This window comes from Typopeltis vanoorti, chromosome 10 (genome assembly GCF_054136105.1).
Source record: "Typopeltis vanoorti isolate ZY-2024b chromosome 10, IOZ_Tvanoo_1.0, whole genome shotgun sequence".
Classification (NCBI taxonomy): domain Eukaryota; kingdom Metazoa; phylum Arthropoda; class Arachnida; order Uropygi; family Thelyphonidae; genus Typopeltis; species Typopeltis vanoorti.
In genome coordinates, this window is record NC_143558.1 from 18951358 (window position 1) to 18974662 (window position 23305).

Below are 23305 nucleotides of genomic sequence, written 5' to 3' on the forward strand. Positions count from 1 at the left end.
AAAAATGGAGGAAAACTCACATTAAAACTTATTTATTTGTAGAATTTTCACCAAAGTGTCATAGACATCTTCAGTTGTTGTTAGAATTACCTATTATTGTTTGATTGCCAGAATTACAGGATGGTAATCCTGTAATTTTGGTAATCAAACAATAACAGTCAATTCTAAAAATCACCACTTTATAGCTAATGTAAGATAACTAAAACAGTCAATAATTTCCTAACAACTGGTAAACCTTTTCCCCACCTCTTTAATCTTCATTGTTTAGCAAATATGGTCCAAAAAAAGTTTATCCATTGAAATTTTTAAAAGAACCATCTTTCCTTCTCAACCTGGACTCCATGATATGTTTCTCATATATAGCTCACCTCTTACTTAATTATTGTTTAAATTATTTAATTTCACATTTGATCACTGAGCATTAGGTAACATGGGGGAAAACTCCAAATTATTTTAAGCCCAGATTAACTAATATTAGTTATATTTAAGGCACACAAAATTCAAAAATACTCAATAACAATAATAGATATTTATTTTCCTATTATTTACAAAAACCTTATGCTTGATAACATCAAACTTCTTTCCATTCTTATCTACCTCTTCTCATCTTTATCTTTTGTAAATGGATCAGTGAAGAGGTGAAGTATGCAATTTGGAAGAAGGCATTATGAAGGCAGCATAAAATTGAGTGATGGTAATAGTCGGTTGTACAAGGAGTGCAAAGAGCAAACAAGAGATAAGGGTAACAAAAGTGCAGCTTTTCATCTCATTAGCAGTTAGCTAATGAGATCAAAAGGAACCTTACCGAGTTTTTTCGATACATGATTAATAGAAGAAAGAATGATGGTGGAAGGATGATACTAGTTGGAGAAAATGGTAGAATGATAACCACTGAGGAGGTATTACAGAGACATTGAATGAGTAGTTCATAAAGGTATTTCGTCCTCATGCATAACTTGAGAGCAGTGGGAAGGGAGGAGGAGCTACAGTGGTCCATGTGTTGATGTTTAAGTGCTGTGAGGACATCATGTTTGAGGCTTAATGGATTGTATACGGCGCTTGGAAAGGATTAAAAACAGATTTTTAATACTTCCTATATTTTGTCTCAGTCACTGAGTCATCTTCAAGGATTACAAAAAACTAATGTAACATATACACAAATATCACACAATACTAAGCTAATCACGTGGGTAACTCTAAAGTCCTATCTACGTGGTGCGTCCTCTATGGACGATTGTAGGTGTCTTAGAATGTAAGGTGGGATCTCTGATGATTAATGTTTCCCAAATCTTCAGAAGTTTAATGCATCCATATTTATTTAGATTTAGTTGATTTCCGAGAGCTGCTGCAGATTCTAAAAATAGTCTTTCTTTTTTGAATTAACTGTGGTGGAGGATGATGCATTGATGTCAATAAAACTGTAGGACTTGATGCATATCGTTGTGTCTTTAGGGAATGTTCAGGGAGTTAAAAACAGCTTTAACTTACCTTTTTAACTTGAGTCTTAGTTTGCCCAAGTTCCAAAGGAGTGGAAAGAGGGCAAAATTGTTCTGCTTCATAAAGGGGAATGATAAGACTAAGACTTCAAATTACTGATCAATCTGTTTGTCTGGAGTTGTTGTAAAGGCATTAGAGAGACTAGTGAGAACCAGGATTCAGAATTATGTTGATGACAAGAACGTTTTCTCTTTGATGGACAGCATGGGTTTGCTAATGGAAGGTCATTTTTTAGCGTACTTACATCTACTTACTTTCCTTTATAACAAGTTGACAGGTGCATTGGATAATGGGATAGCATATATGGTAGTATATTTAAATTTTGCTAAAGCTTTTGATAGGTGGCCACTTGACAAAGTGGTAATTAAATTTGAACAGATGGAGATTAGTACATTGGATTGGAGATTAGCTGTCTGATAGGTATCAACAAGTTGTGTATGGGGGTGTGATATCCTGGAGGAGGAAGGGACCATTGCTGTTTAATTTGTATTTAAATGATATTGGGAAGGGCTTAAATAGTGGTATACCATTGTTTGCAGATGATGCAATGTTGCATCATCCACAAACAACGGAGTACAGAGGATGGTCTTGAAGGAGGAATTGAATAGACTTTCTGAATTGGGTTGCCAGTTCAACATAGCAAAGTGTAAGGTTTTTAAAATTTGGAAACACAGATGGGATGCAGAGTATAAGATTGGTGGGTGATATTTTAGGGGAGATAAGAAATCTGGGAGGGTGTTGGTGGATAAGGACCTGAAATTTTGGGGATATTTTGCTAAAATTGTGAGGACAACATAGCACATTATGGGAATGATGTGGGAAACACTGACATGTAAAAGTAAGGATGTTATGATTCCTTTGTATAAGACTTTAATTAAACTGCATATGGATTACTCTGCACAGATTTGATCAAGTTTTCAAAAGGATGAACAGACTTGGAGCTGATTCAGAGACGATTGACTAAGGTGGCTTCTGGTCTCTGGAATGTAGAGTTTGAAGGCAGATTGAGGGAATGCAAATTGCAGAGTCTAGTGGAGAAGGACAAAAGCGGACATGATTGAGACATATAAGTCGGTAAGATGTTATTACTGGATTAATGCAGATCAGATTTTTCATAGAATGGGTGGAGACAGGGAAAGAACAAGAGGTCATCCTTGGAAGCTGTATATAGGGTGTGAGCAAAGGGATGAACAGTAGGTTTTTGCATCGAGAGTTGTGGGTGAGTGAATGCATTGTCTGGAAGTATGTTGAATGTGGAGACAGTGAATGCATTTGAGCCACAGTATGATGAGTTGTGTGTGTATGTGTGATGGAGGACTTCTTGTGATGAGTCATTGACTCCATGAAGGTTTACTACTACTAATAGTAATAATAATCAATGGATAAAAGACAATGTTTTTAATGAAGTAGCTTATTCTGATTTCTTTAGTGAAGCATTATTTCTTGTGATACTTGTGCATCAATTACATTTTATCTTTTTTTTTATTATAGCTCAGACAAAAAATTTCTTTCCTCACTTTTTCAATTGTTGCTTTCAAGATTATGGCTAGCAAGTTATGAAAATCCTTGTTTGCTGACCAGAAGTGTCTATATGGATATTATCAGAAATCCATTGTTTAAGGAAGAAATAAATATTCAACAAAAAGAATACTGCATAGATTTTCTATTTACTAGTGAGTTTTCAGGACCATTGTGGAGTGTAAGTTGTCACAGTAATGTACCATAATATTTACTTTGATTAATCTCTTTTTCCCTTTTGCCACTCTCTCTCTGTCAGAACTTTTTAAATGAAGTGATCTGATATAAAACACAAGAATAAACAGGCAACTAAATTTTCCCTGCCATTACTGAAATGCTTGCTTTTACTCAGATTTTTTTTTTTTTTTTTTAAAGGAACAATAAGATTTGTATTCACAATGCCAATAATAATAAGAATTAGATGAACATTGCACACAATGTTCATCTAACCATGCTTTAAACTGATTGAATGTGCATTCACAACACACTAAGGCAATGCATTCCACTCACCAACCACTCCATGCCAAGAATCTTCTCTTCACACCCTCCTTGTACAGTTTTCAGCAATGACCTCTTGTTCTACCTCCCCCTTTCCTATTCTATGAAAAATCTCTTCCATGCCAATCTGATAACAACCCCTGACTAGCTTATATGTCTCAATCATATCCCTCCCTCATACTCCACATTCCAGAGACCACTGACCACTGTTGTGAATCTTCTCTGGACCCTTTATTACATATCTTTGTCACCATGAAAACTCAGTGACTAAATCTGTGCACAATAATCTATGTGAGACCTTATCAAGGCCTTATATAATGGTATCATAAGCTCTTTATGTCTTCACAATTTGTACAATGTGGCCCTTGAATTTCAGATCCTTGTACACCACCCCTCCCAGACATCTCATCTCCTCTACTTCCTTTAAAGTTTCCCCACCAAGTGTATACTTTGCATCCCATTGTTGCTTACCAAATTTCAAAACCTTACACTTTGCAACATTGAACTTAAAGAACTTATTGACAAATAACTTCATTTAGTGAGAGGATGTAATTTTTATACATCTCGTAATTTTACACAAGAAAATACTTAGCATCCAGAAACACTATCTATAAATACATGATGCAACACTATGTGTGCATGTATAAATGGGTTACCATTAAGTGGTCATTAGAGAGTGATCATGAAAGGGAAATTAGGCCATTCCACAGTATGATAAGTTTCATGAAATAATCACGACTGGTTGTATGATGAACCATTTGAAGCCATTTGACCAGTTCCACTGTTATAGGCATTTCATGAGAAAGGATCCTTAAGCACGTGGATATGAGAAATGTGTTATCATGTTAATTTTAAAAACCTCTGCATACACACATCAAATTCAACATGTATGATTATAGAACTTTTAAATGACCGAACACCTAACAAAACAGTGGAAGCATTTTGTCTCCCTCATATCCATAGTAATCAAGTTCATTCCAGTAGCTACTAACATAAAGATATTCTTGCAGGGGTATGCAAAATGATAGAGTTAATTCTCATTATAACAAACTTATATGGCTTCACCGGAATAGTCTGTTATAGTGTATAATTTGCCATAATGAATTTCCTGTAGAATAAATTGTACCTATTGGAATCTTGATCAGGACTTTTCAATAGTTGGTTATAATAGTGTTTCTCACACGAAAAGTTGCTTGCATTGAGATTATCTTCTAAGAACCAGACAGTGAAAAAGTACTATGCCACAGTGCCGAAGCATTTGCATGAGTCATACTGTCACCACAGAATTCAGTGGAGAAAAAAATAAATAAATATATGTGATCCCAAATGGAATATACAGATAAAGGAGAGAGAGCAACTATAAAAGGAATCAGACCAAAAATAAAAATTTCACTTCACTTGAATAAATTTGAAGGATTCATATATATAACAGTTGTGTCTCACTATAGTGAGCTGCTAACTTATTAGGGACCACAGGATTACGGTATGACACAAAAAAAAACATTACTGAACTTCAACACCCCTTCAGTACATGTGCTATGAGATATGCCATTATGTTTGGCTGTAGCAATGGTGTTGACATTGGAAGTGAAGACGCTTATCGTTGAGCATTATTTTCTTTCAAACAGAGTTGGTAGAGCAAATGGTCCAATCCTACTACATATTTGTGAGCAGTTTGTTCATCGTTTCAATAAGTGCACAAGCAACAGTGTCATTGCAAAGGGCATTTGGGAGACCATGAACTGTTAACACAAATGAGAATCATACATGTGCAGGAATGTTACAGTTTCTGAAACTCAGTCAATGCAGAACAGTGATAAAACTTGGGATACTGAGGCAGTCACTACAGAGAAGAATCCTTAAGGAGCTGAGTGCCTTTTTGTACATCCTTCGGGTGAGTCATTTCTTACCGTGTGATGGTACAGTAGCCCTGAGTCTTCTTTTTACAGGGGGGGGGGAATACGGCACCATCTAGTCCCCTCAAATTTTATCTGGGTTCCGGAACTAGTACAGGCTGACGAATCAGGCCTATGGCTGGGTCAGTATTCCTGACTGTGTTCTGTGTGTTTGTTCACGAGACCAGTTTATCTGCTTGTGGAATGAAAAACTCCAGAATAATCTGGCAGAAAAAAACCTGCTGTCCACACCCAAGATCGGCTAACTTGGTTATGGCTGAGGAAGATCCTTAAGCTCCTCTCGTCGGCAACAGGAATCGAATCTAGGACACTCCTTCCCCAGGCATATGGTTGCGAAGTGCAAAGCCACTAGGCTAATCGCGTGGACGGGTGAGTCATTGTTTAACAGCAATGGATTATGGATAAAATGAAAGAAGATGCCAAAGGAATATCTATACACGGAATGAGAATTAACAATCTGAGATTTACAGATGACATTGTTATTATTGAAGAAGACGAAAGAGAACTACAAAAAACACTGAAACTGTTAAATGAGGAAGGGAAGAGATTTGGACTTGTTATGAACTTTGAAAAAACAAAGACAATGGTATTTGGTGAGAAGAACATGAAACAAAAGATACAAGTGGATGGAACTGATATAGAAAATGTAGAACAATTCACATATTTGGGAAGTAAACTGACATATGACTTGGACTGTAAAAAATAAATAAAGATCAGGATTGCAAAGGGAAGAACAAATCTGAAGGCCACGGATAACACTGGAAAAGTAAAGTGATCAGTCTGCAAGCAAAACTAAGAGTATTGGAAACATGCATCTTCAGCGGTGTACTGTACGGATCTGAAACTTGGGTAATGAATAAGGAATCAAAAAAAGAATTTTTGCATTTGAAAGAACTTGTTACAGGAAGATTCTAAGAATAGGATGGGTACAGAAAATCACCAATGAAGAGCTCTATCAGAAGATACAACCAAAACAGAATCTAATGCAGAAGATTTTAAAATGGAAGCTGCAATTATTTGGACACATCTGTAGAATGAGTGAGGACCGGAAGATAAAGACATTTATGTGTGGTATTTTTAAACATAAATGTCTTTATCTGGTATGGTTTAAACAGAAGAGGTAGGCCATACAGAGAATGGATAGATGATATAAAAGACTGGTATGGAATGGGTGTACAAAAACTGTGACACTGTGCACTGTACAAAGAAAGGTGGAAGAAGATAGTGAAACAGGCATCAGACATCAACGGGCAGTGAGCACATGGTTCGTGATGATGATGATGAATGGATTATGCTGCACAGCAGGAATACTGAGCATGCACTGGTCAATGTCTATAAAGATCTGTCCTTTCTCCATAATGTCTAGTTCTCGGATGAAGCACATTTCCATGTAAACAGATGAACCTACAGGTTTCTTGAGACCTGAATTTGTTCAAGAGAAACCTCTTCACAGTAAGAAGGTCACCACACGGTGTGCTGTTTCCTGCCATGGCATAATTGGACCCTACTTCAGTGAAGAAGATGGCATAACCATGACCTTGAATAGTGAATACTACATCAAGAATATGTTGGTTCCATTCATCCAGGATTTGCATTAAATGTGTCATTCAAAAAACATTCCATTTCGTGCACAGGTATTCCAACAGATAGAGCAACCTGTCACACATCACATGGTTCTAGAGCCTATTTATCAGAACACTTCCCCAGGAGATTCATTTCAAGGTTCATAGAATTCCCTTACCCTTCATCTTCTCCTCATCTCCCATCACTTGATACTTTCATTTAGGGATTGTTGAAGGAATGGGTATTCCATCATGATCTGCCTTCAAACCTTAATGAACTAAGGAATAAAATTACACGATATGTCCCAACCCTTGTTCTCCAAGATGACAGAGAACCTTCACATGTGCTACGAAACCTATCTTGAAAGACAAGATGCCCATTTTTAACACATAATCTACCATCATTAATTCTTTATTTGACCAAAGATTGTGAATATAAACCCATTTACTCCATAACTTATATTGCTTGGTTATTCAGTACTGTTTTGCACCATACTGTATTACCAAGTCTTTAGTAATACTTTTTTAGTTCTTTCAATAAAATGTTTTTATATATGACCCTCATGTTTCTGACATGTGGCATAACCAGTTGAGACATATTTCGTCAGGATGGAGGTGGGAGTTGGTTTTATTGTGTGTGTGTGTGTGTGCACGCGCACACCAAGCGGGATCTGAATCTAGAGCAGTGTAGGTCTTATCACCCAGTATGTTATGCATTTCATGCATAACATACTGGGTGATGTTATGCATGAAATGCATAACAACTGATGCAGTTCCTTTTTTGGCACTGATGATTATGATCTTGTTGTGTAATTTTTTAGGAGCTGCTTATTCTATTTATGTAGTATTCGTTGCTGCTAGTTTAATCCCAATTAATAAGGAAGTTGTTTGGATGCACATGAGGTCCACCATCTCTATTACCAAGTCTTTAATTATTTCTTTCAGTAATTATCTTGATCCCCTTTTCCATGTATCAGAGCTTTTCAACTGAAGGTGAGTTAGCTGCTCTCACATGAAAGTGGCAGGGTTTTTTCCTCCTAGAAACCTGGGTTTTTCATCCTGCAAAGCAGGTCATTGGAACACATGCACTTAACATACATAATACACTGGCCTCATAGCCTGCTTTGGCCATAAATCTAAATAAACCAAACCAAACATTTTCCACATTAGCTGTGGTATCTGCTTTAGGAATATTACAAGGGATTAAGGCAAAATTGAATCCTTTTGAAATCAAATATTTCTCCACATGAGAAACTATAAGATCACAGATTAATTATTATTATTTATTTATTTCTTGACACCTTCAAGGAGTCCAAAGACTCATCAAGGGAGGGTTGCCCACTCCATAACACCCTGCCACCACCACTTCCAATCCGTCACCATCATCTACACCACTGCCATCCACACCACCACCACCAGTATTTTTTGTCTGTAAATTGCATGTGTCTTGAAGGCTGATTTGTCTGTATGCAGGATGAAAAACCCAAGTTTCTGGAAGAAAAAACCCTGCTACCTCTGTATAAGATCGGCTAACTCATCTTCAATTGAAAAAAAAACCCATAGAAAGATACCTTCCATCATGACAAGAATTGAACTTAAGCCTTTTCCAATCGAAGAGTGCAACGTACCGTCGTTCTTCCAATTGTGCTGTGGATGTATTTATGGTCTCTTGGATACCTGGTCAAGATCCCAGTGTTTTGTGTTTACATTCTCTAGTTGTTTTTGTTGTTTAAAAAAAAAAAAAAAATCCTTTTGAATAGCATGTTTAATCTCTTGACAATGCTCATATTGTTAGGAGAAACTAGCATAGTTTTCATTAAATAAAGTATAATTTTTACTCTTTGCATAATATATGGTCTTTATAACAGCAGTTAAGACATACATATGCAAAACTACAGAAATCTCTCAGATTGAAACTGGAAGCTCATAGTGAATTCGTCTGGTCTAAAGTTGTTAGGCTAGAGTGAATACGCATTAAACAGAAGAACTTTATACAGAATTATTTTTGGAAATTATGGAGACAACTACCGTGTTTGAATAAAAACTTTAGTTTACTATTACTAAAATTTTACAATTCAGGTTAGTTTAAGTAATTCAAGTAATTTTACAATACAAGTTAGTCAGTCTCTTTAATGAACCAGTATGATTGTAGTATAGCTTGTTTCTTGTGTATATTTGTATGCTCCAGAAGATGACCTTGACATAAAGGTCGAAACGTCGAATTGTAAAATTTTAGTAATAGTAAACTAAAGTTTTTATTCAAACACGGTAGTTGTCTCCATAATTTCCAAAAATGCATTCGGATCACCGTGCAAGCCTAAGAGAAAGGATTTATACAGAATTACTTTTTATAGTATTCAGGGATGATGGTTTATCTAAATTTTGTTAGGCTTAAACACAAGTTCTATTCTACCAAAGCACAAAAAATTTACCAAACCACAGAAATGACTCTTTAGAAAGAATGTATTATAGCTACCAGATTTGAACTTTCTAAAAATGATCAGGACACATTTTCTCTAATTCAGAACTAGCAAAATCATTCCCTATGGATATGGGATATAATGGATAAACTTACAGTAGTATAATACTATCTCAATTTCTCTAAAGCAGGAAACTAATTTACAGAAAAAATTCATCTGGTTTCTTCAAAAAAGGAAAACTGACTAGGCATCATGACTACTTCAAAATCATAATTAATCTATTAGCTTATACTTGATCTCATGTGAAGAAGGATTTGCTATAAAAAGGATTCAGTTTTGTTTTAACCCATTGTGATATTCCTGAAGTAGACATCATAGCTAATGTAGAGAAGAGTCATCATCAAATTCCTGATATATATATACAGGGTGTTCGGGATAAATTTGACAGTTTCGTAAGGAAAAAGAAAATCTTCTTTGTATCTATTAAATTTAATGAATTGACAAAAAAACATTACAGGCAGAGGTAATTACAATACTATCAACAAGATTTACTCAAAATAACCACCATTAGCATCGATCACAGCTTCAATTCTGCTTCGGAACCTCGAACAAGCTGATGCTACAGTCTCCCTGGGAAGGGCCGCAAAAACTGTTTTAATTTTATCCATTAACTGGGCTTTTGTATTACTGGAAGTGCGATTGGTGTCTTTTTCAACTGCGCCCCATACAAAATAATCCATGGGGTTAAGGTCTGGGGAGTTTGGAGGCCAAACATTTGGACTGGTGAAGTCGTAGAAATTTTCAGACAACCATTTTTGACTTTTCCCAGAGGTGTGGCAAGGGGCCGAATCCTGCTGCCATACATACGGCCTACCATTGGCTACCCTTGTTATCCAGGGCTTGACTACAGTTAGCAACTCCACGAACAAAGCCCGAATTCCAATGCCAGGGTTCTTCAACACCTGTTCCTGCAGATTTGCAAGGAATTCTGCTGTACGAACGCAATCAGATCGTCTGCTAGGGATCTTTCTTCTTGCTACATCCTCGTAGTCACCATTGCAAGTCTCTAGTTCATGCCTGATTGTTTTTTCTGTATTCAGGGAGCATTGGGCAGCAGTCGTAATATCCTTATTTTGATGGCGGGCACGAATCATCATGATACAAGTTATTCTCTTCCATGATTCAGGTGGGTTCCAGCTATCCATCCTTTCTGACATCTTGTATATGAATGAAGAAGGGTCCAAACTTTTAAATGAAGAGAAGTGTGTGTTAATACATGTAACTTACGGAAAAATATAATTAATTATAAATATGTCAAATTTATCCCGAACACCCTGTATATACCCTCAAGGGCTGTACAGGATATACTAGTACTACATGAAAAATATACATCATTACTAACTTCCTAAGGGGTGCTTAAGGGTCAAAGCTGTATAACTGAGAGGAGACCTCCACATAGCCTTTAAAGGAATGCGGAGAACCGACCAGAGCTTCTGACCTAATGTCCAATCCACACCTTCTCGTAGTGCACCCTGTTGGGTATCTACTTGGATACTGAACGAACGAGGATGGGCTGGCAATTTGGGATTTAGCCGACCAAATTGTATTCTTATTGGTTAAACCAAAATAAAAAATGATGGTACAACATGACAAAATTTCATGCCGGCTGGGGCATCGCCCGGTTAAACAAGGCCCCCCGTTGTTTTCGCCAGGGAACCAGGGCGAACAGCGAAAAGTCAGCTACTGGAACAAATCTGAAAACAAACCCCAACTCAACATCACCAGAGTTAAAGATCGGTACTATCAACATAAGAAGCCTGAATGGCAAAGAAATGGAGCTAGCTGAGGAATTAGATAAGTACCAGATCGACATAATAGGTGTGACTATAACAAAAAAAAACAAAAACTCGTGAGATCTTTCTGAGCAATAAATACAAAATGTTATATTCAGGCAATGACAATAATGGAAAAGAAGGGGTAGCCATAGTATACAACACAAAATACGAGGCTAATCTTCTTGAATGGCAGTCAGTCTCAAGTAGAGTAATGTGGGCAAATATGAAAATGGGGAACTGGACAATGAGACTTATTTGTGCCTATGGTCCCACAGAAGGTTCTACTAAGGTAGAAGTGGAGGAATTTTCTGATGCTTTAGAAAAAGCAACTGACACAATGAAAAAGGAAAAGTTGGTCCTTGTTGTGGATCTAAATAGCAGAGTAGGAAATGATTGTGAGACATACAAAAATATTTTGGGAAAATTTGGAGAAAAGAGCAAAGCTAATAATAATGGCAAATATCTGTTGGATTTCTGCTCAGGACATGAACTGGTTATTACTAACACCATGTTCCAACATTAAAATGTGCACAAATTCACATGGAGAGAAGAGGCTAGGAATAAGAAAAGTCTCATTGACTATGTTATTGTTGATAGTGATGTTTTCTCCCTGGTGCCGGACACCAGAGTGTACAGAGGATTTGAAATTGGAAGTGATCACTATTTAGTCTTGAGCAGAATAAAATTGAATTTCATATTGAAAAGAATAACATGTAAGAAAGTTTTAAAGCGAATAAAAGTTGAGCAGCTCTCAGATGTGAACTGTAGACTAAAATACAGAAAGATTATTGAAAAAAAAATGAAAGAGTTTGAGAACAGGAATCAAACGTTGGAGATTCGGTTTCAAACTCTGAAGAAAACATTGATTGATTCTGCCAGAGAGGCATGTGGTGAGGTTGTCTGCAAGGATAAAAAAATCAAAACTCCCTGGTGGACACAGGAAGTTAAAGAGGCAGTGAAGTAAAAGAAGAAAGCATATCAAAAGTTCCTGTCAAATAAGTCAGCTTGTGCTCTTAGAGAATATAGAGACAAATGCAAGAATGCTAAACACTGTGTAAAACTAGCTAAACAAAAGTCATGGGAGGACTTTGGCAAGAATATAGAAAATAAATATCAAGAAGGTGGCAAAATATTCTGCAGGTTGTTGAAGAAGCTTAGGAATGGAGGAAAGACTGCTGTAAAAGGAGTTAGAGATGATAAAGGTGACATGAAAACAGGAGAAAAAGATATCCTTGAAGTATGGGGTAATTACTTAGAAAAACTGCTAAATGAGACAAGCAGTGATGATAGCACAGTGGTAAAAAGCACTGACCAGCCATGCAGTCAGGAATACATATCCATACTTGAAGTAGAAAAAGCCATCAAAGGCTTGAAATGTGGAAAGGCAGCAGGAGTAGATGATATTCGACCAGAAATGCTGAAGTATGGTTGTATAAAAGTCTTACAGTGGCTGCACTGCATAGTTCAGAAAGCCTGGACAGAGGGACGAATTCCCAATGATTGGAGTAGAGCTCTCATAGTACACATACATAAAAAGGGAAATAAAACTGAATGCAAAAATTACAGAGGTATTTCCCTACTGAGTGTTCCAGGCAAGATCTATGCAAGTATACTTGAGAAACGATTGAGAAAAATTGTGGAAGAAAAGCTGGGCGAAGAACAAGCTGGATTCAGGCCAAATAGAGGCTGTCAGGATCATATCTTCACTTTGCGACAAATACTCGAGAAAGCATGGGAATATAACAAAGCATGGGAATATAAGTTTTGTCGATTTGGAAAAGGCATATGACAAGGTGCCAAGAGAGAAGCTATTCAATACGCTGCAGTTATATGGTGTCAATGGGGCATTATATCAAGCAATACTTAGTCTTTATTTGAGTTGTAAGTCAGCAGTTAGAATTGAAGGAGGTACAGGAAGATGGTTTAATGTTAAATCTGGTGTGAGACAAGGATGTACATTATCCCCTCTGTTATTCATTATCTATATGGATCACATTATGAAGGAAAGTGGTATTAAATATGATATCAAAATTGGAGATGTTAATGTCAGCTCTTTGTTTTATGCGGATGATGTTATACTTCTAAATAAATCTGCTACAAGTCTGCAAGATTCTCTGACTAAATTGAATAGCTGTTGTAATAGATATGGTATGAAGGTCAGCAATAAAAAGACAAAGACAATGAAAATAGGCAGAATCATTGAAAATGTCAACTATGTTGTGAATGAAGAACCTGTGGAACAAGTAAAACATTTCAGCTACTTAGGCATGATTTTTAGTGAAGATAGTAAATTAAATATGGAAATAAACAACAGAATCAGCAAAGCTGGTATGATGGGAAGTCAATTGAATAAATTCATATGGAATAAGAGAGAAATTAGTCAGAAGACTAAATTAGCTGTATAAAAGACAGTGTTCAAACCAGTTTTAACTTATGGATAGGTCAGAAGAAAAACACTTGACCAAAGACTAGAGACCGCAGATATGAGAGTCCTGAGAAAGATTAGAGGCGTGTACAGATGGCATCAACGGCAATATCATATTAAAAACGAGGATATTAGGAAAGAACTTGACATTGTCAGTATCCAGGAATGTGTTAGCAGAGCTAATCTCAGGTGGTATGGTCACTTAAACAGAATGTGCGAGGAAAGATTAGCAAAACAAGTGTTCTTTGGCAGGAAAATGACCCAGAGGAAGACTAAGATATAGGTGGATTGATACGGTACAAAGTGCCTTAGACGATAGAAATATAAGATCTGATAATGTTGGAGTCTTGACAAGTAACAAACTGATTTGGAGGAAAATTGTAGATCGGAAGTTAGTAATGATGTAATTTTTTCATGTAGTACTATCATATCCTGTACACCCCTTGAGGGTACATGGCAGGAATTTGATGATGATGATGACTAACTTCCTATCTATAATTTTCCTCCAAATCAGTCTGTTAAATGTCAAGACCCAATATTATCAGGTCTTATATTTCTGTCTTTTAAGGCACTTTGTACCGTATCAATCCACCTATATCTTGGTCTTCCTGTGGGTGTTTTTCCTGCCAAGCTGGCAGAGAACACTTGTTATGCTAATCTTTCTTCTCTCATTCTGCTTAAGTGACCATACCATCTGAGATTAGCTTTGCTATTGCATTCCTGGATGCTGACAATATCAAGTTGTTTCCTAATATCCTCATTTTTGATATGATATTGCCATTGATGCCATTTGTTCATGCCCCTAATTTTTCTCAAGACTCATATCTGTGATCTCTAGTCTTTGGTCAAGTGTGTTTTACTTCTAACCCAGCTCTCAGATTCATAAGTTAAAATTGGTTTGAACACTATGTTGTATACAGCTAATTTACTGTTTTGACTAATTTTTCTCTCATTCCATATAAATTTATTTAGTTGACTTCCTACTATACCAGCCTAAGTAGCTGAAATGTTTTGATTGTTCTATAAGTTCTCCATTCACAATGCAGTTGATATTTTCAATGTTTCTGCCTATTTTCATTGTCTTTGTCTTTTTAATGCTGACCTTGATACCATATCTAGTACAACAGTTATTCAATTTAGTCAGGGAATCTTGCAGGCTTGTAGTGGATTTATTTAAAAGTAAAACATTATCCGCATAAAGCAAAGAGCTGAGTTTAACACCTCCAATTTTGATATCAGGTTTAATACCACTTTCCTTCATAATGTGATCCATATAGATAATGAATAAGAGAAGGGATAATGTACATCCTTGTCTGACACCAGATTTAACATTAAACCATCTTCCTGTACTTCTTACTGCTGACTTACAACTCAAATAAAGACTAAGTATTGCTTGATATAATGTCCCATTAACACCATATAACTGTAGTGTTTGGAATAGCTTCTCTCTTGGCACCTTGTCTTATGCCTTTTCCAGATCTATTATAATGGCTTTAACAGGCCTTTTAATGCCACAACCTTCCAAGCATGCTTGGGTTTCGTAACCGAAATACGAGGATAGAATGGTCACTCCTATGCCTCAAGGTATTCTTGGCTGTATCCCTGTGTGTTCATGGGGCCGGTTTGCCTGCTTGCGGGATGAAAAACACCAGATAAACTGGTGGGAAAAACCCTACTGCCCATTTTACTTACAATTTTTCAGATTTACAAAACTTAAATACAGATCTCTGTTATTACTAGTATAACAAACCAAAAGGCTATTTTACCGGTGACATAAGTTAAGTTTAAGGGAGATGGTAAATCCCATATTATTCTACAGCCGGGCGAAATTCAGATCAAAATCCTAGAGTTTCATGCCGAAAAAACTATCGGCGAGCCCAAGTGTAAGTAATCACTTGGGTAGTACAGTTTTTTCGGCATGAAACTCTAGGATTTCGATCCGAGTTTCGCACCCGGCTATAGAATAATATGGGATTTACCGTCTCCCTTAAACTTAGAGCTTTGTTATATTGCCATGATTTCTCAACTATCTGTCGTAAAGTGAAAATCTGATCCTGACAGCCTCTATTTGGCCTGAATCCAGCTTGTTCTTCACTAAGCTTCTCTTCCACAATCCTTCTCAACCGTTTCTCAAGTATACTTGCATATATCTTACCAGGAACACTCAGTAATGAAATGCTACTGTAATTCTCACATTCAGTTTTATTTCCCTCTTTACATATGGGTACTATGAAAGCTCTACTCCAATTAGCTGGAATTCGTCCCTCTGTCCAGGCCTTCTGAACTATGCAGTGCAGCCACTGTACAACTTTTATACCTCCATACTTGAACATTTCTGGTTGAATATCATCTGCTCCTGCCTTTCCACATTTCAGGCTTTTGATGGCTTTTTCTACTTGAAGTATGGATATGTATTCCTGACTGCATGCCTGGTCAGTGTTTTTTACCAGTGTGCTGTCATCACTGCTTGTTTCATTTAGCAGTTTTTCGAAGTAATTACTCCATACTTCAAGGATATCTTTTTCTCCTGTTTTCATGTCACCTTTATCATCTCTAATTCCTTTTAAAGCACTCTTTCCTCCATTTCTGAGCTTCTTCAACAGAATATCTTGTCACCTTCTTGATATTTATTTTCTATGTTCTTGCCAAAGTCCTCCCATGACTTTTGTTTAGCCAATTTTACACAGTGTTTAGCTTTCTTACATTTGTCTCTGTATTCTCTAAAAGCACAAGCTGAATTATTTGCCTGGAACTTTTGATATGCTTTCTTCTTTTCCTTCACTGCCTCTTTAACTTCCTGTGTCTACCATGGAGTTCTGATTTTTCTATCATTGCACACAACCTCACCACTTGCCTCTCTGGCTTAATCACTCAGTGTTTTCTTCAGGGCTTGCCACTGAATATCCAGGTTTGATTCCTGTTCTGAAACTCTTTCATTTTTTCTTCAATAATCTTTCTGTATTTTAGTCTACAGTTCACATCTGAGAGCTGCTCAACTTTTATTCACTTTAAAACTTTCTTACATGTTATTCTTTTCAATATGAAATTCAATTTTATCCTGCTCAAGACTAAATGGTGATCACTTCCAATTTCAAATCCTCTGTACACTGTGGTGTCCTGAACCAGTGGGAAAACATCACTGTCGAGAATAACATAGTCAATGAGACTTTTCTTATTCCTTGCTTCTTCTCTCCATGTGAATTTGTGCACATTTTTATGTTGGAACATGGTGTTAGTAATAACCAGTCCATGTCCTGAGTAGAAATTCATCAGGTATTTGCCATTATTATTAGCTTTGCTCTTTTCTCCAAATTTTCCCAAAATATTTTTATATGTCTGACAAGCATTGTAGAAAAGGGTTTAAGAAGATTATCAGGAGCTTTGGCAGACTTTATCTGCATCAAAATAGCTTCCTTATTACTTGGGGCTAAACTGCCATCAAGGAATATTCCAGAAATAGAATTAACAGCCTTAAAAAGTTACAATGTAATATTGTAATAATCAGAGCTAAAAGAATGGCATTAGTTGTCATGGCCTCTGAAGAATGCATAATAAAATTGAATAATTTACTAGACAATAACAATATCTGCTCTGCTCTAGATTCAGATCCTATTTTGTACACATAATAAAACTATTGACTGGGTAAAAAAGTTAGTCAACTGGATGCTGTATACGTGTAGACACAGCAATATAAAATTAAACTTAATTTTTGTCATAGATAAACCTTGTTAGTGACAAATATTTTGATTTGGGACTAACAGATTAACTTAAGTGAACTTTGTGAAGATTCCAGATACCAAATTTTATTAAATTCTCTCCAGCCAGATAGAGACTTTACTTTTCATGATTTTGGTCCAAAAATGGGTTTGATTTAAACTGAAATGAGATGCTTCAAGAAATTTGGATGATATCTCAAATACCAGAATACATTAACATCCAGCCAACCAGCAAGCCAGATCTGTGTTATATGTGTACAAGTAGGTGTAGGGAATCTGCTTTTGTGTGAGGCAGATATTCTTTCAAATTTCACTGATATTGACTGGTGCTGCTTAAAAACATAAAAATAAAGGAATTCCATCCCTTCCATTAAGGTAATATATTTTAGCAGTCCATTCTTTATTTTATAGTCGTATATATGCATTATTTTAATTTTAAATGTAATTAGTAAAAAATAAAATTATTAGTATAACTTGAATATATAACTAAAAAAAAATTCAATATTTTTATACTGTTAATAAAATAATATATTAACAGTATTATTTGATATTTCAGCCAGGTTATGAAATCTGGAGAATAAATCAAATATTTTGGCATCTCAGAACAACAGCTCATTCTGAAATTGGTAAAAAGATTATTATGCTAATTGATAATTCCAGTAATTTAATGTATGGATGCTTACAGTTCTTACTTTCTCATTTTGAAAATCTTTATGAAGAACCGTTAGATGCAGAGGATATACCACCCGATCAGTGGAAAATTATTTTGGTAATGTTTATAACTATTTCTAGTAAAGTAGGTGAGATGATATTGTAAATCAGAAAATGTGATTAAGAGTATTTAGTTATTATAAATTATAATCTGTATAATACAAAATTTTATTTGTTTACTAATATAGACATGATATCTTGCTTCCATGGCAACAATAGGCATATTTCTGTTTGTCATCCAAAAAAATAATAATAATTAATAAATAAATAAAAATAGTATTGTATGACAACAGAGTGAATTGGTAAATGGACTGTAGTTTAAAAAAAAGTGTTGAGAAAGAGAGAAATGTCAGAAGCAGTATTCGCTCTAATATTTGCTGTGCGCACACAAAAAAAAACATTTTTTGTGTAAGTTTCCAGTCTCAAACTCAGTGCATGCAGTAGCTTGTGCTCACAATAGCAGAAGTCACAATCTTCATTTGAAGATTGTGAAGAAGTCGCAATCTTCACAACTCTTAATTTGACAGCAGTATTGGTGTTGGCATTTCAACACATGTCAAGCCACTGAAATTTGAACAGATTTTCATTTCTTTTCTGCTGGTTTTTCATAGATGCCTCTCAAGCATCTTTAACTTTGACAGTGACATTTTGAGGTTTTAATGCATTGAAACTTCTAATGTAATATTTCTCATATTAATGTTGCTCTTTTTCATCTAGTTATAACCTGAACTGTGAGCAGTAAATTAATTTGCTGAAATCCACATGGATACAAAAATCCATCGCTGTTTGCTTGAGTTCAGGTGACTAATAACTGTCTAGACATAGACTCTAGACAAATATGCCTCTGCAACTTGCTAATGTTAGCATTTAGTTTATCCACACACCATAACTAAAAGGCTAATTTAGAGTATTTACTAAAATAATGAGCTGAAGAGTTTAGTTTGGTGATGCAAAATTATATAAGTAAAGTGGATATTAAATCCATCATTATTTCAAAGCCGAATGTAGAAACTATGAAAGTTTCGTAAAGTAAGTTGACCAGAGAGCCTACAGAAATACTCCCCAGCATTCAAGAGTTGCCAAAGCGCGGATTAATAGAAGACATAGGTACCTCCTAAGCATCTATATATTTGCCTTTTATTAGTCCATTTTGGACTGGCCTGACAGCTGTTAGGTTGATTCTCCTAACTGAACTGGTTGGTTCTCCTCAGAGACAGGCAGAAACCTTAAGAGAGTAAAAACTCTCTTTCAGTACTAAGGAACTTGAAATGTTAGAGAAATGTATTTTTTGTAGGCGAACTCTCGGTCACTGACTCGGAAACCTTATCAAAATGGACTAATAAAAGGCGAATATGTAAACGCTCACATAGTGCCTATGTCTTCTGAAGTCTTTTGGCTCTTTATTTTAGTAAATACTTTTAACCACTGACTGAGAGTTCGCTTACAAAAAATACATATCTCTGACATTTCAAGTTCCTTAGCACTGAACAAGAGTTTTTGTTCTCTTAAGGTTTCTGCTTGGTCTCTGAGGAGAACCAGCCAGTTTTGAACTGGTTCAAAAGGCCAGTGAAACCTTAACAAAATGGACTAATAAAAGGCAAATATATAGACACTTGGGAGGTGCCTGTGTCTTCTATTAGGCTGTACTAAGGCAACTTGTGAATGCCAGGGAGTGTATTCCCATAAGCTCTCTGGTCAACTTACTTTATGAAAGTTTCATAGTTTCTACATTCAGATTTGAAATAATGCTGGATCCACTTATATAATTTAAAGTGTATTAAGTTGGAATTGGTTCAAGTAATATTGGATTGGAGATGCTGGAGAGAATCCTGAATTAAATAAGTGACAAGTCTGATTTATCATATAATTTATTTCTATAGTACATTCAAAAATTATCAACTGTGAACTAGAAATTCTGAAAGCAAGAATTTTATGCATGCAGTAACTAGAATTCCTTTTTGACCAGTGTGTGCATGCATGCATGTGCACACAGCTTAGAGGGAACATTGGTTGGCAGTATTTTGAGACAAGATTTTGTCTCAAAACACTTGTCTCATCAAAAATAAGAATAATAGGAAAGAATTTGACATTTTAAAATTCAGGAATGTGTGAGCAGAGCTAATCTAAGGAGTGCTATGGTCACTTAAACACAATGGAAAAGGGAAAGATTAGCAACCAAGTGTTGTTTTCACAGATGGCAGGAAAAAGATCCACCTGAAGACCAAGATCTGATGATACATTTGAATTTTGGCGTATTAATTTGGAAGAAAGTTGTCGATAGGAAATTTGTAATGAAGCAACCTTTTCATGTAGTGCTATCATAATCACGTTCTTTCTAATTTTTGCTGTCCCAAAAATCTGCATGAAAACATTTTGTGTACAAGTTTCCAGTCTCAGACTCAATGTTTGCACTAATCTAATATTTTCTCATATTAATGCTGCTCTTTTTTTGTCTAGCTATAACCTGTGAAATTGTGAGCACTAAATTAATTCTCTTAAATCCATGTAGCTACAACAATTCACTACATTTGCATGTTCAAGTGACTATGCCGTCTAGATGGTAGGCACTCTAAACAAATATGCCTCTGCAACTTGCTGACAGCAGCTTCAGCTCATTCACATGGTGCAAACTAAAAGTAACTAATTAGAATGTATTAAATTGGAATGGACTATAGTAACATTCAAGTGGAGACATTGAAGAAATTATTAAATAAAATAAGTGACAAGTATGATTTATCATACAATTCGTTTTTATATTCCACACAAAAATTGTGGACTATAAATTAGAAATTCTGAAAGGAAATTTTTGTACACACAGTTGAGTTGCCAGGAATGCTCCAGATGTGTCCCCCTTTATTGTCTGGTATATGCATGTCCACATGCACAGCTTAGAGAAAGAGAGAGAGAACATTGATCATAATGTCCTGTACATATGAGGAATTTGATAATGATGATACTAGTTAAGTTAAGTGACAGTTAAGTTTGATGAAGGCAATGGCAGTTGGGAAAGGATATGAGCTATAGAATATATATATAGAGAGAGAGAGGATATGGACTATACGAGCATGGTCTGGAAAGTTCTTCGCCTAACAATGAAAAAATAATTTATAATTTCAAATTTATTTTTATTTTTCAATATAATCTCCCTTAAGACTAATATATTTATTCCAGTGATGCTCCAGTGCCATTATTCTGTCCCTGTAGTGGTTCTCAGTAAGATGCTTATGAAACCACTTGATTTTGAAGAAAAACACTGACTAGTGAGGAAGAATTTTAGTTTTGGGAAGAGATAGAAGTCAGAGGTAGCCAAATCTGGGGAAGAGGGTGGATGTTCTAACAATTCATAGTACAGATCCCTTTTCCCTTTGTGGGCATTGCCCTGATGAAAGATGATTTTTTTCTTCTGCACACCTGGTATTTTCTCACAAATTTTTTCGTCTAGTCTGGGTAAAAGATCGGAATAACATTTCCCAGTTATTGTTTTACCCTTTTCAAGATAATTAATAAACAAAATGCTTTAGCATCCCAAAACACAGATGCTATGACCTTTCCTGCTGATGGAACCAACTTTGTCTTCTTTGGCACTGAACAGCCAGCTTCTGTCCGCAGTTTTCACTACTGTTTGGATTCTGGTGTGTAATGGTGAATCCAAGTCTCATCCATAGTAATAAATCGATGCACAAAATCAGTTTTATTCTTGTTAAAATGCTCCAAGCACTGTTCAGAGATTTTTATGCAAGTGCGTTTTTGATCTGCTGTGATATTTTACTTTATATTTTGTAATTCTTCATGCAAAATATATCCTGCACGTTCTTTTGAAATGCCTACAGTCTCGGCAATTTCACACACTTTGACTCGCCCGTCATCCAGTACCATATCGTGCACTCGATTAATGATTTCTGATGTTGTTACACTTTTTGGACATCCTTCAAGTGGTTCATCTTCAAGGCTGGTACAGCCATGTTTAAACTCGGCAGCCCATTTCTTAATTGTCAAAAATGAAGGAGAAGAGTGCCCATAAACTTTTATGAACTTCAAATGAATTTCTTTTGGCATTAAACCTTCTTTTACAAATAATTTTATAACCACACGATAATACTCAATGATTTTGTCCATTCCAAGGGATACAGACAACACTTTTACTTCAGACAGCTGTATAAAACAAACTGCTGGATAGAATGACTTTCAATTTCACATGATGAATGCTTATGACAGATGTATCAACTTGGAAAAAAAAAATCGTGCCGATACTGTTGCCATCTATGGTCGAGGCCGAGAACTTTTCGCCGCCCTCGTACTACTATATTACTTCAACCCGATATCTCTTCTGGATCTGGCTCCTCCTGATGAAACTTCAATAAAGGTCAAAACTGGTGTGGGTAGTGGCCCTTCCCATAACGCGTAGTAATTATACACACCTGAAAAAATGTGTGCTTTGCATTATGGGATACTAATGCAATTAATGGAAAGTCATTAGCATCTATATACTAGTATCCTAGTTGTGAAGATACTTCACGTGCAAAGATTTGTTGCTTACATTTGAATAAAGGATTAAACAAGAATTTAATTCCTTGGCATCTTTAATTTAATGACAGGAAATAGGGGAGGCAAGGGATCTGGGGCTGATGACTGATAGAAACTTGAATTTCAGGAAACATATTGCAAAGGTGGTGAAGATAACCCTATGAATTGTTGCAATACTGAAAAGGATGCTAACCTGCAGAGATAAAAGAGTTGTCATTCCATTGTATAAAGTCCTGATCAGATCTCACCTGGACTATTTTGCTCAAATTTGGCCCCCAGGATTTGAAGGGGATAAATTAACCATGGAAAGAGTGCAGAGGCAGATAACAAAGATAATATCAGGACTCTACAATGTTAGTTATGAGGATAGGCTGAGGGAATGCAGACTGCATAGGTGATATGATTGAGACTTTTAAACTGTTGAGAGGTAGTTACAGGGTTAACACTGGGGGGTTCTTTCATTTGGTATAATAGGGGAAAGGAGCAAGGGCAAGGGGCAACCCCTGGATTTACGAAAGTAATTTTGTAAACAAGAGGATGAGGAGTGGTTTCTCTGCCTGAAGGGTAGTTGAATTGAACCATGGAATGCATTGCCTGATAGAGTGGTGAGACTAGGAACAGTCAGTGGATTCAAAGAGTGGTATGATAGACTGTGTTTTCTAGGGTGAGCCTCCCACGATGAG

At 36.1% G+C, this 23305-nt stretch overlaps 1 protein-coding gene across 4 annotated transcripts in view; it reads left to right on the plus strand.

Annotated features, from left to right (window-relative positions):
• The window catches only part of LOC150102203 (tRNA (32-2'-O)-methyltransferase regulator THADA-like), a 424395-nt gene that overhangs the window by 259925 nt on the left and 141165 nt on the right, over positions 1-23305 (plus strand). For all 4 annotated transcript variants that reach the window (XR_016548929.1, XM_090399010.1, XM_090399012.1 and 1 more), the window contains 2 exons: positions 2989-3196; positions 17944-18156. Coding sequence is in view for 3 of the 4 variants with exons in the window: in XM_090399010.1 (XP_090255136.1) it covers positions 2989-3196; positions 17944-18156 (421 nt within the window). In the remaining variant the exon portion in view is untranslated. The remainder of the gene's footprint in view (positions 1-2988; positions 3197-17943; positions 18157-23305) is intronic.